At 44.3% G+C, this 18,357-nt stretch overlaps 1 protein-coding gene across 1 annotated transcript; it reads left to right on the forward strand.

The window, feature by feature from the left end:
• Positions 1-13,573: 13,573 nt before the first annotated feature.
• Positions 13,574-14,798, forward strand: LOC311350774 (homeobox protein Hox-D4b-like; the record flags this gene model as incomplete). The annotated part of the gene is made up of 2 exons (XM_084470860.1): positions 13,574-14,101; positions 14,506-14,798. Exons 1-2 carry the CDS (start codon positions 13,714-13,716, stop codon positions 14,796-14,798), a joined length of 681 nt encoding a protein of 226 aa, XP_084326986.1. The 5' UTR covers positions 13,574-13,713.
• Positions 14,799-18,357: the final 3,559 nt, after the last annotated feature.

Raw genomic sequence — 18,357 nt, forward strand, 5'->3', positions numbered from 1 at the left:
ATTAATAATAAATTATTATTATTATTATTATTATTATTATTATTATTATTATTATTATTATTATGCCTACTCTTATTTGTTTGAATCCTATTATTTAGCTGTAAATGCTGAACCATTTATTTAATCTTTTGTTGGATGGTGTGTGTGGTGAAGGCTCCTTTTGTTTCGTCAAAGTCAGTGTGAGCCTTTGTAACATTGGTCATGTATTGCGGGGCTATATAAGTCCTTCCTTCCTTGGTCGGTTGCAGGGTCATAAACCAACAGCATGCATTTGGTTAATAAACGTGACTTTTTAGACGCACACACACGCGCACGGAAACGCACACACACACGCACGCAGACAGAGAGGAGGAGGTCGTGCAAAGGAAGGGTGAGCGACCGAGAGACAGTAAAAGTAATTGGAGCCAGACAGTCATTGTGACTATATGGCTTTATTGGCCAACACTTCCTCACTGAAAGCCAAGCTCTCAATGTGGTTCCAACCTTAAAATGCGTCTAAGGATGGGAACAGATGAGGTCCATCTCTGGCTACTACTAGCCAGGGGGTCTGCGGGGTTCACAACAACACAGTAGCGTCTGACCGCAGCTATCACTGTTCAAAAAAATAAGGGAAGGACAAACCAGGACCAATGAGCAGGACTCTGAAACAAGTTGGATCAGAGGAGAAAAAGGCAAGGACAACTCATTCCACACGTCACACATGCAGCCTAAAGCTGCGCAATATAATAAGTACCGTAATGTCCGCTTTGTTTCACTAACATGTGAAAACATGTATTACTGTAGGCTACTGCTTCAATTATGTAGCAGAAGTTGTCAACCATTTTTTTTAACTTTATTTTTGCACCTCAACCACGTTTCTAAGACTTATGTTTGCATATCTGTAGTATTCTTCTTGTATTCTTGTTTTATTAAATGGTACTTTCTTTGTAATTACACTACTGCGTAGTGCCTAGTAGTAGCAGCAGTAGTAGTAGTAGCAGTAGTAATAGTAGTAGTAGCAGTAGTAGTAGTAGTAGTAGTAGTAGTAGTAGTAGCAGTAGTAGTAGTAGCAATAGTATTAGTAGTAGTAGTAGTTGTAGTATTAGTAGTAGTAGTAGTAGTAGTTGTAGTAGTGGTAGAAGTAGTAGTATTAGTAGTTGTAGTAGTAGCAGTAGTAGTATTAGTAGTTGTAGTAGTAGCAGTAGCAGCAGCAGTAGTAGCCTAGTAGTAGTAGTAGTAGTAGTAGCAGTAGTAGTAGTAGTATTAGTAGTAGTAGCAGTAGTAGTAGTAGTAGTAGTATAGTAGTAGTAGTAGTAGTAGTAGTAGTAGTAGTAGTATTAGTAGTAGTAGTAGCAGTAGTAGTAGTAGTAGCAGTAGTAGTAGTAGTAATAGTAGTAATAGATAGGATCTGGGCCTATTTGTTTGTTTTTTACTCAAATTATTTCCAAAAATTAAATAGCCTACAATTACAATAACTGTATATGCAGCTCTCATCAATTAACCGTGAATATTTTATTTGGTCTCTTATGCCTAGTCGTTGGAATTCGTTTAGCAGTAATTGTTTGTTGTGGCCTCCTAAAAGCCCTCATTCAGTCTTCTGAATCTAATATTAGGCCTACTTAAATGTTCTCTGGTAATCTAAATCAACAGGGATTAGTTCACTCTTTCACAACGATTACGCCATCCGAGGCCAACCAGTATCACTTTTTTTAATTTGAGGAAGCTGCTTGTTTTGCGTTAACGCGCTGAGAGTTGGATCAGTAAAGGCCTCATCGATACCACAGCTGTAGTAAATGTCTGCAGCCACTAGGTGGGGCTGTCGGTTCGAGCGAGCGTCCTAGTGGTGGAAGTGTTGAACCCTAAACTTGTTTTAGATTGTCTGTTTGTCTGCGGATCCCCGCGGGTGGTGAAGGGACTCATGACTTCATTAGTGGGTATCTGATAGACGATTTTTTTTTATTTTGGTGTGTCTACCATATCAATGACCAATAGATCTGTCATTATTAGGCCTATATATTTATCATCTATGCAAATCACAATTTTCTAAACATTAAACTGCCAATAGTGTCCATAGCCTAGGCCCAATAAACTTTAGAATCTAACGGCAAACATATAGGGAGGTGCACGCCTAACGCCCACTGCACCCTTATAGGCTCACAGGCCTGTAGAGAGCCGGGGCAGGCCATCCGTTTACATCATCTCTCATCTGTGAGTTTGGAAAGCGCTCTATATCAACGACTGCTGCTCAAACCAACCCGCCGGCATGCAGCTGGGATCGAGAACCTTCTCTCCTGGTTGGTGCTGCTGCTGCTGCTGCAGAGGCCCATCTGCTAGGATAGATCCCATCTCTTCTGTTGTTGGTGTGCTGCAGAGGCCCATCTGCTTGTCTAGTACAATTTACAGCAGCGCACACACACTCACGCAGCCATAAAGCTTTAGGAGGCTGTGCGCCAAGCCGTCGGTCTGAGAGGAGCGCGGAGCTGGGACCTTTACGCGCTCTAACGGACAGCACATCCTTTGATATTCTCTGGATTCTTCTAGATTTTCGTAGAAACAGTGTAGACCAATACCTCATTGAAGAAGGCATTTGTGCTTTTTGCAATCAATTTACGATTGATAAAACCAGAACATTTCAAAGGGAATCCATGATATTGGTCTATGACGTGTTTCCCCTGCGCTCATTGCCTTTTTTGTTAATCATTATCCTGCTTAAGGTCGCCGAAAATAAACTCTGAAGCAAGACATGACGAGAGTTCTTCATCTGACAGCTCCCAGGTATTTGAAATGCACGCCTGAAATTTAACTTTTTCTGTGTCGCTATATTTATATTAGGACATAGGATTACATATAGGCCAGGACTATTATGAATCATTTACACAATTTGTTAAGATAGTGTTTAAGAATTTTGGCCTTAGTCTACCTTACTGGTAAACTGCTTATGATTAGTAAATCATAAATGTTTGTTTTTGTCCATGGCCAATTCGTTAGAGTCGATGAACGGATTATCTCTCACTGTAGTCAGTTGTCTTTGGAAGCAGATGTATGAATATTACTGAAGGGTTCCTGCTCTATTCCAGAAGGGCTTTGTTCAAGAAGAAGAAAACACTCAGAAGAGAGATCCAAGTGTTGAAGTCCATCTTGTTTAATCCATCCTCACCTGCTCGCTTTCTAATGGACTTCTAATGGAAAACACCTCATAAATATACATATATACATCATCATTAGGAGGTGTTTCCCATTAGAAGTCCATTAGAAAGATATATATATATATATATATATATATATATATATATAAGCCGGTGAATGGGGTCTAATTCAAGTTGACCTTGTCAACTTGAATGTATGCATTGTGTATGCATTGAGTAGCCTATCCGATGAAAACAGGGGAAGAACTCTATTGAAAGTTGACTTCTCACTTTTAGACCCACAATATTATATATATATATATATATATATATATATATATATATATATATATATATATATTTATATATATATATATATATATGTATATATATATATATAATATTGTGGGTATATATATATATATATATATATATATATATATATATATGCATATATATATATATATAGACCCCGGGTAGGCCTGCCGTTGTTATTTGCCTTCCCTTTGAGTAGAGAATAGCATGAGTGTGAGGTTGCCTTTGTCTTTTTAAATACAACAGAGTGGGTTGTATTTTATGGTGGCAGTTTGGAGAGAGGAAACCCAAAGGGACAAAATAAACGTTCGTAGCGTTTTTCTGACCGCGCTCCACCTATTGTATGATGTGGCGATCAGGATGTGATCAATAAAGACCAACAAAGACATACTCTCACTAGTCACTATAGGTGTTCGGCCTGCTCCGTTCATATTTACAGCCCTGCAATGCGGCAAAATCCCGTTTGTTTGTTTGAGAGAGAGAGAGAGAGAGAGAGAGAGAGAGAGAGAGAGAGAGAGAGAGAGAGAGAGAGAGAGAGAGAGAGAGAGAGAGAGAGAGAGAGAGAGAGAGAGAGAGAGAGAGAGTGTGTGTGTGTGTGTGTGTGTGTGTGTGTGTATGTGTGTGTGTGACAGATTACATGCATGCATATACAGAGAGAAAAGAGAGAAAACACACACACACACACACACACACACACACACACACACACACACACACACACACACACACACACACACACACACACACACATAAAGAGAGAGAGAGCGAGAGAGAGAGAGAGAGAGAGAGAGAGAGAGAGAGAGAGAGAGCGAGAGAGAGAGAGAGAGAGTCAGAATATCTGAACCGGGTAAGGGAGAAAAAAGGCGACATGCGACCGCGGGCGACAAACAAGGGAAACATTTGAACCAAACCACCGCAAATGAGATAGGTGTTGGGGGGGGGGGGGGGGTGGAGGCAGAAGGAGGAGAGGAGAGAGACGGGACAGTTTGGGAAAAATATCTTGAATTGGAAATCTATCACTGCAACATTGGCCGGAGATGTGCGCATCCATGTCGGTGGTGCAGCGACCTGTCCTCCTAAGGGTAACGATCACCTCTGGTTCTCTCTGTCCTCCTAATCGATCACCTCTGGTTCTCTCTGTCCTCCTAAGGGTAACGATCACCTCTGGTTCTCTCTGTCCTCCTAAGGGTAACGATCACCTCTGGTTCTCTCTGTTCTCCTGAGGGTAACGATCACCTCTGGTTCTCTCTGTCCTTCTAAGGGTAACGATCACCTCTGGTTCTCTCTGTCCTCCTGAGGTGAAGTATCGATCACCTCTGGGCCAGCCCAGCGCGCTCCACAAGAGTTACACATTCCAGGTTTGTGTTCAGAATGATTAACCACAGTTGTGTTAAACCCTTTTTATTATTATTATAGATAAACGGGTACAATTAATCGGGCGTATTCATGTAATGTTTCTGTGGATCAACTCCCCTTTCCCTGACCATTTATAGAGCCAGTCAACTCGTTGTTTTTTTGTTGCTTTAATCGTAATTATAATGATCGTCAACCTAGCCATTTGGACACTGTTGCTAAAATAAGTCCGTATTTGCGAGTAAACGGGAGCAGGTCTAAAGTCCTCCTGTGAGTCTCCCCAGACCCCCGGGGCCCTCAGAGGGACCGTTCCCTCCCGGCGGGGGGTCTGAAGTCCGCGACGTCACGACCAAGGCGGCGGCGGCTCCGCCCGGGCTGCGGTGGACCGCGAGAGGCTCCCGGACTCCCCGCGGTGAGTGTGAACGCGTGGAGCTCCTTCTGGAAAGACGCGGATTTTGAAGATCGCGTCAGAAATCAGAGGATGAGGCTTCGCGGCCACCAACAGAATGACGTTGTCGGTGTGTGTGTGTGTGTGTGTGTGTGTGTGTGTGTGTGTGTGTGTGTGTGTGTGTGTGTGTGTGTGTGTGTGTGTGTGCGTGTGTGTGTGTCGTTCATGTGCAATATATATATATATATAGCGGGCCCATTATAAAACAACCTTTTTAAAAGGTTGTTTTTATTTTATTTTTTTCATATTTTGAATTAAATATGCACTGAAAATGTACGGTATCAAAAGGGTTTAGTTAATCAGTATTTGTTCTACTAAAATACACCAATTGAATTGACGGAGTTTCGTTTGTTAATAGTTGATGTTTTCGAGCTATCTGCTTTTGAAAATAATGCAATGGGTGTCAATGCCTCCATGTTCCGCTCAGAGGCGCCACAGTCTCGGATAAACCTCTAGTTTAATAATAATTATAATAATAATAACAACGATGTAGTTATATTATCACTATAACTATAATGATACGACTCTTAGACTATAGTCGACTATAGGCCTATAAAGATAAGACTATTGAACACCAAATGGTGAAAGCGCTTCGAAAAGCGCTTCTTTTGAGGATTGAGAAAGATGTCATTAAAGTAGATGAGCGGGCCACTGGGTTATACGATGGGGAGCGTATCTTTCCAGTTTTAACTTAGCATTGCTTTTGAAATAGACCACCTTTGTTCATCACTCAAAGTAGCATACATCTGAGGCTACTATAATATTCTGATATTATTGTGAATTGAGTTGTCCCGCCGACCACTATCTGAACTTCATTACACAATTAAACTCCTTCATTTAGTTCTTTACGAGGAACTATTTGAAGGCGTAGGATAAAAAGCCCAATAATTAATACAGTCAGATGAACGTTGATGATTATTTTGTGTTCTTACGGTCAAACGGCACAGTTGACAACAACCGGTGGTGGAAGCGCCTCCTAGAGGGAGGCGCGTACGGCCCCCGGGGGGCGCCAGGGGCCACCAGGGGGCGCCAGGGGCCACCAGGGGGCGCCAGGGGCCCCGGGGGCGCCAGGGGCCACCAGGGGCCCCGGGGGCCACCAGGGGGCGCCAGGGGCCACCAGGGGGCGCCAGGGGCCCCGGGGGCGCCAGGGGCCACCAGGGGGCGCCAGGGGCCCCCGGGGGCCACCAGGGGGCGCCAGGGGCCACCAGGGGCCACCAGGGGGCGCCAGGGGCCACCAGGGGGCGCCAGGGGCCACCAGGGGCCACCGGGGGGCGCCAGGGGCCCCGGGGGGCCACCAGGGGGCGACAGTGGCCCCGGGGACCACTAGGGGGCGCCAGGGGCCACCAGGGGCCACCAGGGGCCACCAGGGGGCGCCAGGGGCCCCCAGGGGCCACCAGGGGGCGACAGGGGCCCCCGGGGGCCACCAGGGGGCGCCAGGGGCCCCGGGGGGCCACCAGGGGGCGACAGTGGCCCCGGGGACCACTAGGGGGCGCCAGGGGCCACCAGGGGCCACCAGGGGCCACCAGGGGGCGACAGTGGCCCCGGGGGCCCCAGTAGGGGGCGCCAGTGGCCCCCGGGGCCCCAGTAGGCGGGCTTTACCCATACATGCTTTCGGATTTAGAAATTATTAGAATTATTTGTTACAACAAAATTAAATTATAAATAAAAATTATAATATAGCAATGTCTTAATAATAGTCTGAATAATATATATTTTGATCGATTTCGTTTAATAAGGATCCTATTGGAAGCTGATTGCATTTGTTGTATTCGGTTTTAGTTTTAACACTAGGGGGAGCCAAAGCACGAGTCGAGCTACAGTCCGTGGTTACAAAGCCGTCCTCCTCCTCACGTCACACATCCACTTCCTGTGTAGCTGCCCGACTGATGGACGACAGGCTCTTTTAGTCAATTATAGCTTTGGTTTAGCTTTGTAACATAATTAATTGGCTCCACACACACACACACACACACACACACACACACACACACACACACACACACACACACACACACACGCACACACACACACACACACACACACACACACACACACACACACACACACACACACACACACACACACACACACACACACACACACGTGTGTATGTATTCATCTTGAAAACCCAATCAGTATGTACAATGCCTTTAATTCACTAAAAGGAGCCCGTTGTAAATCAGTTCCACAGCTATACAGAAACATTACAGTTGTAATAATTATTAGCATACGTCCGTTCTCATGATTGTTGTTCTTAGGATGTTTTCGTCGCCTCTCCTCCTGCTCTCAGTATTCTCTCTGCCCTGATGTCCATACCAGCCGCTGCGCTGTTGAGCAAACAAACACACACACACACACACACACACACACACACACACACACACACACACACACACACACACACACACACACACACACACACACACACACAGAGGCATGTTTTGACAGACGCTGTTTATGGCTTTATGGCCCTTCCTTTTGCGGATATCAAAGCGAGAGACAAATGTCCTCCGGAACGCCTCCGCCGCGCAGGGCCGGCCGCGGCGCCGCCTTCCTCTCGCGCCCCACAGCGCGTCGGGTCCGCGGCCGCGGCTCCACGCGCCGCTCGGTCACCATCGCGCACGAACAACGTTCCAAAACATCTTTCCACGTAAATGTGTGACTTCATTTTTTATGAAACACAAACAATATAGGCTCGAGGCCTACAATTAAAAAGAAGGTTAATGAGGTCTGATCTGGACTGTGTCGAACGATCGACCAACATCATCATTTCTACTCCAAGAAGTTGTATTATTTATTAGGCTATTTTATTATTAAATTAGACTTTTTTTTTTTTTTTAGTAATCCCGAACTAATTGTCATTCATTCGACCAAGTTTCAACCGTAACGTTTCAACATCTTGGAGCACAAAACAATCCCAACGCGCTTTTCTCCTCCGCGTCTTTCTGGCGCCGCCGCGTCCCGGGGCTGGAGGTGTAATTTATGAATGAGCAGCGGACAACGAGGACACGTGACGGTAATAAAGTGTGTTTTATTGCAGCCAGTTGTCAAGCCCCAAAATATGACTCCCACAGAATGGCGGTCAGCAGCCAGATGGGCCATATTCAGCCCCACAACAGCAGCTCTTTGTGGCGGGAGGCCGGGGCGTCCTCGGGACGTCTTCTGCGGTGGAGCGAAGAGGAGATCCCAACATGTAAGTTCATCTGGATCGAAATTGACTAGTATTATGTTTTTGCCTTTTAACTACAAGGTATAAGTGGTCAGTGCACGTGTGTGTGTGTGTGTGTGTGTGTGTGTGTGTGTGTGTGTGTGTGTGTGTATGTGTTTTATTTTGTTTGTGTCTGTGCGTTTGTGTGTGTGTGTGTGTGTGTGTGTGTGTGTGTGTGTGTGTGTGTGTGTGTGTGTGTGTGTGTGTGTGTGTGTGTGTGTGTGTATGTGTGTGTAGGCTATACCAGAATTCTAACTCTTCAAATCGCTTAAAGAAAGTGCATCGCTTTTACATTTTGTAGAGCTATAATTTATTAACTGTATTAACTGCAAGCGTTCACATTTATTTCCATGATGTCCAAATGTCATTAAACAGGCAATAATAATAATAAACCTAAAAAAAGGGGTTAGTAATAATATTGTTAATAATAATAATAATAATAATAATAATAATAATAATTATTATTATTATTATTATTATTATTATATATGTGATAATATGTGTACTAAAACTAATGCTTGGCTATACGATGAGTTAAGGTCTATTTTAGGTCATTATTTGCCCAACAGCGATGGTACGTTATTAACACAATTAGGCCTACATCATGCTTACAACAAAAACATATAACAATAAATACAACGTTATAATACTATAATTAGCTTTTATAATAGTAATAAAGGAAAAAAGTAATAATAATAGTTAACAATAATAATAATATTAATAATAACGAATTGTAATGTGATTTTAGATTTATTTGGCCATTATAATTAGAAATCATGAGAATCATTCAATTATGAGAAAACATTTTTCACAAGATAAATGTAACGTCTAAATTCACGACGACGAAGCTTCGCGCGCACCCGTCTCAAACACTGATGTTATTTTATTTAAACGTAGAGAAATTAATTGCAGGTTTTTCGCAAAGTTTCTGTATCTTTTTTTACATTTTCGAAAAGACCCCTAGGTAGAGACTAGATTAGACCCCTAAAAGACTAGATTAGCACCCTAAAAAGATAGATTAGACCCCTAGACTAGATTAGAACCCTAGACTAGATTCGATTAGACCACTAGACTAGACTATATTAGACCCCTAGACTATATTAGACCCCTAGACTATATTAGACCCCTAGACTATATTAGACCCCTAGACTATATTAGACCCCTAGATTAGACACCTAGGAGACTAGATTAGACCCCTATACTAGACTAGACCCTAGGCAGAGACTAGATTGGACTCCCCGCTTTCTGCCACACAGTGAAATCGCATAGAGGCATAACCAGGTTTATTGACATTGACATACATTTACATAATAATATAATATATAATAATATATAATATAATAATAATGTATGTAGGTTTGTACACACGTTCGTAAACGTTGACAAATGAATCGCATTTGTGAGTTGGATAGCAGCACAATGCAGACGGCGTGTTTCTCTCTGGTTAGAGGTCGGAGTTAATGTCCAACCCGGTGAGGCTCCTCCAGCTCGGCTTTGACCCGCGGAGGGCCGAGGGGGAGGCTGGGGGAGGCTGGGGGAGGCTGGGGGGAGGTGAGGTGAGCCGGCGGTCAGCCTGTCTCACATGAAAAAGTGAAACGACCCCAGAATGAAAGGGCACCACTGAATGGCTTTACATCGGCAATGTAAGGATATTTAGCGAGCACTTGGAAACCCGCTTGGGCTACGAGTTAGCATTGAAGTGCCCAGATGAGAATAGGCCTGCATCTATTGACAAGACAATATGCCCTGGCCCGTAGTCCACCAAACACCATCTGCATCGTGAGCGGTATGACAGTCGACTGTTTTTTATTCCGCTAGCCCGGCCTGCGCATGCCGGTCCCGGTCTGATCTGATCCGATCTGATCGGATCTCTCTCAAGGGATCCAGGAGAATTTGCCGTTCAACTTTCTCAAGAACGATCGGTCTATCTCCAGGTCAATGTACAAAACAATGAGGTGCGTGATGGGCCAGTGTTGGGCCACTTGTTGGGCTGATCCCCACGGCTGACCGGAGAGAGAGACCCTGGAACAAAAGGCTCCGGTGACCTCTGCGTGGTCCCCCAGTCCCCCCAGTCCCCCCAGTCCGAGCCCTCATGGTGCAGCAGCACTAATGGACCCACGGTGAGGCAGCGGTCAGGGAGCCGGCCTGACCCTCCACCGACCTGAAGGCAGCTAGGCTACATTCTTAAGGAAGAATGCTCTTTCAAAAACTGTGCATCACTCCGTTTTGTGCGTTAAAGGAATCAACAGAAGTTTCCATCTATAGGGAATCCTATTCAGATGACCAACATGACGACCTTACTTCACACAACCTGGGGAGGAAATCAATGAGACCCACGGGCCTTCAGTCGTGAACAACGAATGTAGATAGATAGTAGCCCCAAAATGAACATATTGGTTATCCTTTAAGGATGAACGCTTTACGCAGTGGATTAAATCGGTTGAGGTGGTGTAAACTCTGTTTATATTGAATTTATACCTATACTAATGTAATTCTGTTACTGAATCTAACGGGAACACAGGAATAGTTTCATGTGGGTTTCACTAGTCCAATCCCACCAAATAAGACTGCAGCCATTGAGGATGACTGATATACTATTATAATGATAATCATTTAATACTATACAGTATTATAGGCCCATGCATCTGATATAAAGAGGTCTTAAGACATTATAGTTCCACTGGAGCTTCACCGACATTTTTTAAAATTATGTAAACAGTCCATTGTGGAATATTTAGTTCGTTAATATTGTCCAAAGTCGGCCGTTTTTCCATCGTCACATCGAGTCACGAAACACCGCACGCGCGCTCACAAACACACCCACAAACAAAAGGACACTCACGCACACCCATGTGAATTAGTGTTTTATATTTAATGAATGAAGTGATCTCTGAATGAGGACCTCTTTAAGCGGTCACCTGGTCCACACTGGTTCGCGGTGCTCATATTCGTCAGTGGATCAAATACAGAGAGAACCACCCGGACCTCAACACTCACAGGCCGCCTCTTCAACGCGGTGCCCGCGGGTACCCTGTAGAACCGAATGTGTGGACATGCTTCAGCACAGGTTGGGTTCTGAGGGAGTCTGTGGGCATCGACCCGCCGTCTGTCCGCTGGAACCGAGCGGAACAGGACCGAGAGCCCTGCCGATGGAGTCCAAACTGCTTCACTAGTGACTCTTTATTATTCCAGGCATCCGCCGTCTTGGAGTTCGAGTTCACATCACTGAATCGAACTTGCAATATGTTTGAATATTGTAGGATATTTTGATATTTAGGATGTTTATTTAACATGTAATCTACAATTTAGAAAATATAGTGTAAAAGCTTATTTCAACATGTGTGTTCAATTAACATTTTCTAACATTTAATCCATATCTAAAATGAGTGCATTTAAAGGGTCTTGAATCGCTATGGTTTGGTGGTAGAAATGTTTTTCTTTGTCTTTATTTGCCAATGAAATCTGAGGATAAATAAAGCACTACAAACTATTTGAGTCCCGTGTTGGTATTTAGGCTACAGCCAACAGCCTATCTACACCTTTGACCTGGAAGACAAACACTAATTATTAGTGTTTGAATCGATGTTGTTGTGATAATAATCATAACAATGATAATAATAATCGTAATAATCGTAATAATAACATTAACATTCATTATAATGATTCAAATAGTAGGCCTAACAATGTTGTTCATATCAAACCTTCGGAAGTCCCTCTTTTGGATCTACTTTCATGCCAAACGAATTCTATAACATCACACAAGGCCTGAAGACATCAGGGTTATAATATTCAACCTTAACCTTTAATAAAATAATCTTATCAATCCCCAATAATCGTGAACATATCGTGCCGGTGGACGGGTCCATGCTGGCCTACTGCTTAGTAACACAACTTAATAACACAACTTTAACTGAACTTTAACGGGAGAACCGGCTGTTCGTCCACATTTGATTGATTTTCTATTCTTGCGTAAAGGTTGCGGTTTGCTCATCAATTCCATTTAAAGTCCCAATTTATTTTTGTTTATTCATCATTAAATACCTCCAGGTTTTCATTCTACTCGCATGTTCAATCTTCATTTTTCTGCCGGCCCATCGCGTCTTTTGCCCGTCGTTGTGGCGAACACCTCGGGTTGACCTCCTGATGACAAAGACCTCCACTACTCACTGTCCGGGGCCTTTTATTCTATTCTTTTTTCCGAGACCTTTCTGAACGGCCAAGTTTTGTTGTGGAGCATTTGACTGAAATATGGTCTGCCCTTATTCAATATGGATAGATTAATTTTTCAGCGTACCCATCTGTGTGGGGTAACAGCCGTCAGCTCGAGTCATAAATCTACACCCCTGCATCTCAATAGACAGGGAAGAAAGAGAGATACAATGAGATGGACTGGAACAAAGACAGACAGATAGATGGATAGAGAGATAGAGAGATACGTAGATAGATAGATAGATAGATAGATAGATAGATAGATAGATAGATAGATAGATAGATAGATAGAGTGAGATAGATAGATAGATAGATAGATAGATAGATAGATACGTAGATAGATAGATAGATAGATAGATAGATAGATAGATAGATAGATAGATAGATAGATAGATAGATAGATAGGTGGAGAGATAGATAGATAGATAGATAGATGATAGATAGATAGATAGATAGATAGATAGATAGATAGAGAGAGAGAGTGCGATAGATAGAGAGATAGATAGATAGATAGATAGATAGATAGATAGATAGATAGATAGATAGATAGATAGATAGATAGATAGAAAGACAAATATATAGATGGATAGCGAGATGGACAGATGGATAGAGATAAAGTTACATAGAGACAAAGACAGCTAGATGGATAGATTGATAGAGTGATAGATAGATAGATAAATAAATAAATAGATACACATGTGTTTAGAGAGAGAGAGAAAGAGAGACACACACACACACACACACACACACACACACACACACACACACACACACACACACACACACACACTGAGACGAGAGACACAGAGAGAGAGGGATAGAAGATAAAATAGATAAAGATCAATCTCTTTTTTTTATAATCCCCGCCATACGATTATTTTCTTCCCCAAATCCCAGATTCAGTTCTCCCCTTAACAGTTGAACATGTTCCCATTGGCTGGTCGTGGGGTCACATGGTCCGCATCGACCTCGCTCTATTTGACAGCCGTGGGATGGCTTCATGCCAGAGGGAGAAAGGGAGCGAGAGAGAGAAAGAAAAATTAGTATTCTCCTAGCAGCCTCGCTATAAATCAATCATGGAGTCCTATGTGGTGAGCTGTAAATATGTTGAGCCGCAGTTCCCGCCTTGTGAAGAGGATTACAGTCATTTTAGTGACCAAGGGGGGTATTATAACCCCCAGGACAGTGATAGGTATGGAGAGGGCTACCGGCCCCCTCCACCGCCATACACACCACAACAAACCGGCTACCAGGCTCCTGTCCAGGGGCCGGGACACAAGGAGCCTCTCCCGGGCTGCAGAGAGCCCCACGCCGCGGCCAAGGAGCGCTTCTCCGCGGGGGATCCGTGCCAGGCCTGGGTGACCTGTAAGCAGTCTCAGGTGCAGAGGAAGGCGGTCTGCCAGGGCAAAGAGAGGCCGCCGGTGGTGGTCTATCCGTGGATGAAGAAAGTGCACATTAACCATGGTAAGATGAACCACTGAAATGTAGCCTGCTATTTCTCTCCCGCTTCATTATTCTAATGCCTATATCTCTCGGCGTTCCCTTTCTTCTCCTCTCCTGTCCCCTCCTCGCTATCCTGTCCGTTTGTAAGAAGCGGTTTGAAGTTGTTAAGTTATTTATGAGCGCAGCGAGGGAGCCAGAGAGAATTACACCCTCTATAAAGTTTTATGGCTTTCATTTGCTTTGTGTGTGTGTGTGTGTGGGGGGGGGGGGGGTGCACGAGAAAGAGACTGCGTCTTTATTTATATATTTAACTTTTTAATAAAATAATGTGATTTGGTCAGGCCTAACGAAGAATGAAAAACAAGGTTAAATATCAGCGACAAAGTGTCCTGATCTTCCCTCGTTGTCTCCCCGTTCTCCACCAGTCAACCCGCACCACCCCGGACCCGAGCCCAAGCGCCTGCGGACGGCCTACACGCGGCAGCAGGTCCTGGAGCTGGAGAAGGAGTTCCACTTCAGCCGCTACCTGACGCGCCGCCGCCGGGTGGAGGTGGCCGGGGTGCTCTCTCTGGCGGAGCGGCAGGTCAAGGTCTGGTTCCAGAACCGCCGCATGCGGTGGAAGAAGGACCACAAGCTGCCCAACACCAAGGGGAAGAACAAGAACAAGAAGCCCGCAGACAGCAGCCCTCCCCGCGCAGAGGGGCTGGCGGCGGTCTGAGCCCCAGAGGCTCGGTGGAACATTGGTACCGGTACCGGGGAGGAGAGGGTCGGTACCGGAGAGGAGAGGGTCGGTACCGGAGAGGAGAGGGTCGGTACCGGAGAGGAGCGCCGCAACCCGGTGCGCAGTCCCCTCAGACTCCGGGGGGAAGGACGCGCTGGAGAAAACAGGGTTTCTTTTGACAGGGTCCAAACAAACAGGGTTTTTCTTTACTGGAACAGTTATCAAAGTTATTTCCATGCACATGCAGGCCTTAGAGTGGTTCCAATGAGCAGGTTAAATACTGTATGCTCAGTACCAAATACAGACCACCTCCGGAACTCTGCTCATCCTAAAGTAGGCGCGTTTACGCTTCGATGTTTATTGTTCCAAATGTAATATTGTGATGTAGAAAACACCGACACTTAGGCCTATTAATAATAATGTTTACTATAGAAAAATAATTGGTACAACGTAGGTCAAGCGGACTTCTTTTCGTACATATAGGCCTCGATTTTAAACGTTAGGATGCGATGGACCATGTCGTGTTGGAATGATCAAAGGGAAGGGACGGCCGGGCTGAGACCGGGCTGAGACCGGGCTGGGGCCGGGCTGAGACCGGGCTGGGGCCGGGCTGAGACCGGGCTGAGACCGGGCTGAGACCGGGCTGAGGCCGGGCTGAGGCCGGGCTGAGGCCGGGCTGAGACCGGGCTGAGGCCGGGCTGAGACCGGGCTGAGACCGGGCTGAGACCGGGCTGAGACCGGGCTGAGACCGGGCTGAGGGCCGGGCTGAGACCGGGCTGAGACATACCGAGGCCTCGTAAGGATCGGGTCCTCACTGGGACAACCTCAAAATTAGGCTCATATTAAAATATGTTTTCTGCACTGACCGATTTTTTAAATACTACTCAGGGTTACAGGGTCAAAAGATTTTTGAAATCTTTATTTTTAAACACAGAGTGGTCAAACAAGAACTGTTCTGAAATTGAAATGATGATGCTTTCGGATTTTTGTTATTCCAGATTGATATGCTATTATTATTGTTATTATTATTATTATTATGATTATTATTATTATTATCACAGCCTATATCATGCCATGAACCTTTTTTTCATATTTCTAATTATATTTTATTCTTGGTAGCAATTATTATCTTTGTTGATGTGTTTTTTTCATAAATGGATTGTTTTATATTTAGACATTTGTAACAATAAATAAATAAATGGTGTCGTTGTCCAACGACGGTGAAATATCTCCGACGGCCCGTGATTGACAGCACACACAACACACACACACACACACACACACACACACACACACACACACACACACACACACACACACACACACACACACACACACACACACACACACACACACACACACACACACACACACACACACGGACACACAGAGCGGCATCACGCACTAACAGATTGTCCCTTGATAAGGAGGAGGATGGTTTCAGCGGTAGCACATGTGACGCAGTACACTGCTCATGATTTATGATGGGTGAATTTATTACCGACATATACATGGTTGGTCTACATCTGGGTGAAGCATCCATCACGCCGGGACCCATCAGAGCACCAAACGGTCCGAGCCAACACAAACAGTGGTGACGGATCCCCATGCCCACGTCTTAATAGAGATGTATTGTTGAGCACTAATGTAAAGGCCTGAAGACTGAAATAACCAGGGCCCGGGGGAAGACCATCTAGATTGGAGGCTGAAATGGAGATCGTTTATTTTACCTCTCAGTTGTCTCTAGGAAAGAGTGATGTTAGGGATTTGCTTTTTGTAATAAATGCCATTGTTTTATGCCATAGGCCTATAGGCTACCTTTTAACCAGTTGTAATTGGACTGATGACCTGGAATGATTTGATCGTTCAACTTGTAACGGGAAACAACAAATGAGCCAAGAGACCAATTCAATATTGATCTTGTTTTTCTAAATTTGTGTTTTTAATTTGGGCTGAAGTGTACCTGAGCGCTGGGGGGGTCGGGTCCTTCATTAGTGATGTCCGGTGAGTCTGGAGGAAACCCGCACAGGCCGGGCTGACAGTGACCGATAGGAGCCAGGATCCTCCTTATTAGTGAAGCCAAGCACTGCACGCTCCCAGCAGCTGCTTTACACTCAAATATCTGCTCGAATATCAGATTACTGAATGTGAAATTTGGAGTCTAGGTTTTAAATGACAACACACGACGTGTATTCATAAAGATCAGAGTTGACTGGTGGATTCACCCCGCGGGAGAATGTAACTGGCTAAGGTTCTTTAGTGATAAAGAGAAAATGTCTAGTTCTGCAGGAATATGGGCCCATGTTCAGCCCCTCTAAGCCCCGCTCCCAGTCATTTTGTGATGACAAATAGGCCTATTTATGGATAATAAATAAAGTATAAAAAATAATATGTTTTTATTAATAATGTGTGGACGTAAACACACTTAATGTAAGCACACACACACACACACACACACACACACACACACACACACACACACACACACACACACACACACACACACACACACACACACACACACACACACACACACACACACACACACTGCCCCTCTGGGCCGCCGGCCCTCAGGGCACTTGGCGACCACGGCCGTCATCGCCACAATAATATAATAATATAATAATATAATAATATATAGGCTATATGAAGACATCCGACTGACTTATATGTAACACAATTGAACTATTGTCGGCAGGATTTGCAATTTGAGAGCAGAGACGTACGTTCTGTTTTTGTTTTTCATTCGTTTCTTTAAAGAAAAATCGTGTCTGTGTTAACGTAAGTGTCTGTGTCTGACTTGTGTTTTTTTTTTCTCTGTCTTTTTTTTTTCCTTTCCTTTGCCTCTACGTTCTCGCCGCCTTGCCAGGGCCGACTCGTGACTCTGATCGCTTTGCCCGTTCATTCGGCTAGCGATAAATTTGTGTTTCTCCCTGTGGATGTCGCTGTCTCTGTTACCGTTGGTGCAGTGACATATTGAAGTGTGCGTGTGGGCGCCTGTGAGAGGACAGTTTGATTTGTTCCTTTGTGTATCCTGTCAGCTTTCTGTTTACTTTTGGGTTATTATGGGTTGCATCTCATTTGTGTTATGTTATGTAGAGTTTTGCTGATTTCTCATTGTGTTTACTTATTATAGATTTTGTTTATTTAATTGATTTCTCTTTTGTTATTAGTTATTATTATTTTGTTTCCATTATGTGTTTCTAACTGGTTGCTCTCCGATCCCCCTCCATTCAGGTGCTGAGCCTACGGTGGTGGACTGGTGTCCTGGTCACGGTGTTCCCTTTGTGTTGCGTTTGCACTCGGTTTATTTTTATTTGTGTCACGTGTTCCTGGGATCCCCCTTCCTTTGGATGCAGTTTTCACAGTAGGTCTCAGCACTGATTGTTTCCCCCTATTTCCCCCGCAGTGAGTAATTTTATAGTAGTTTTCAGAACAGAAATTTGTATAAATAAAAGTATTTTTTTTGTATGACCGAACTGCCGTCTCTGCCTCGTTGCATAACGGACCTCAGTGCCTTTCCTTTATTTGGGTTAGTCCACTTAAAATAAATCTC

Source organism: Micromesistius poutassou, assembly GCF_964030765.1.
Source record: "Micromesistius poutassou genome assembly, chromosome: 7".
Lineage (NCBI taxonomy): Eukaryota > Metazoa > Chordata > Actinopteri > Gadiformes > Gadidae > Micromesistius > Micromesistius poutassou.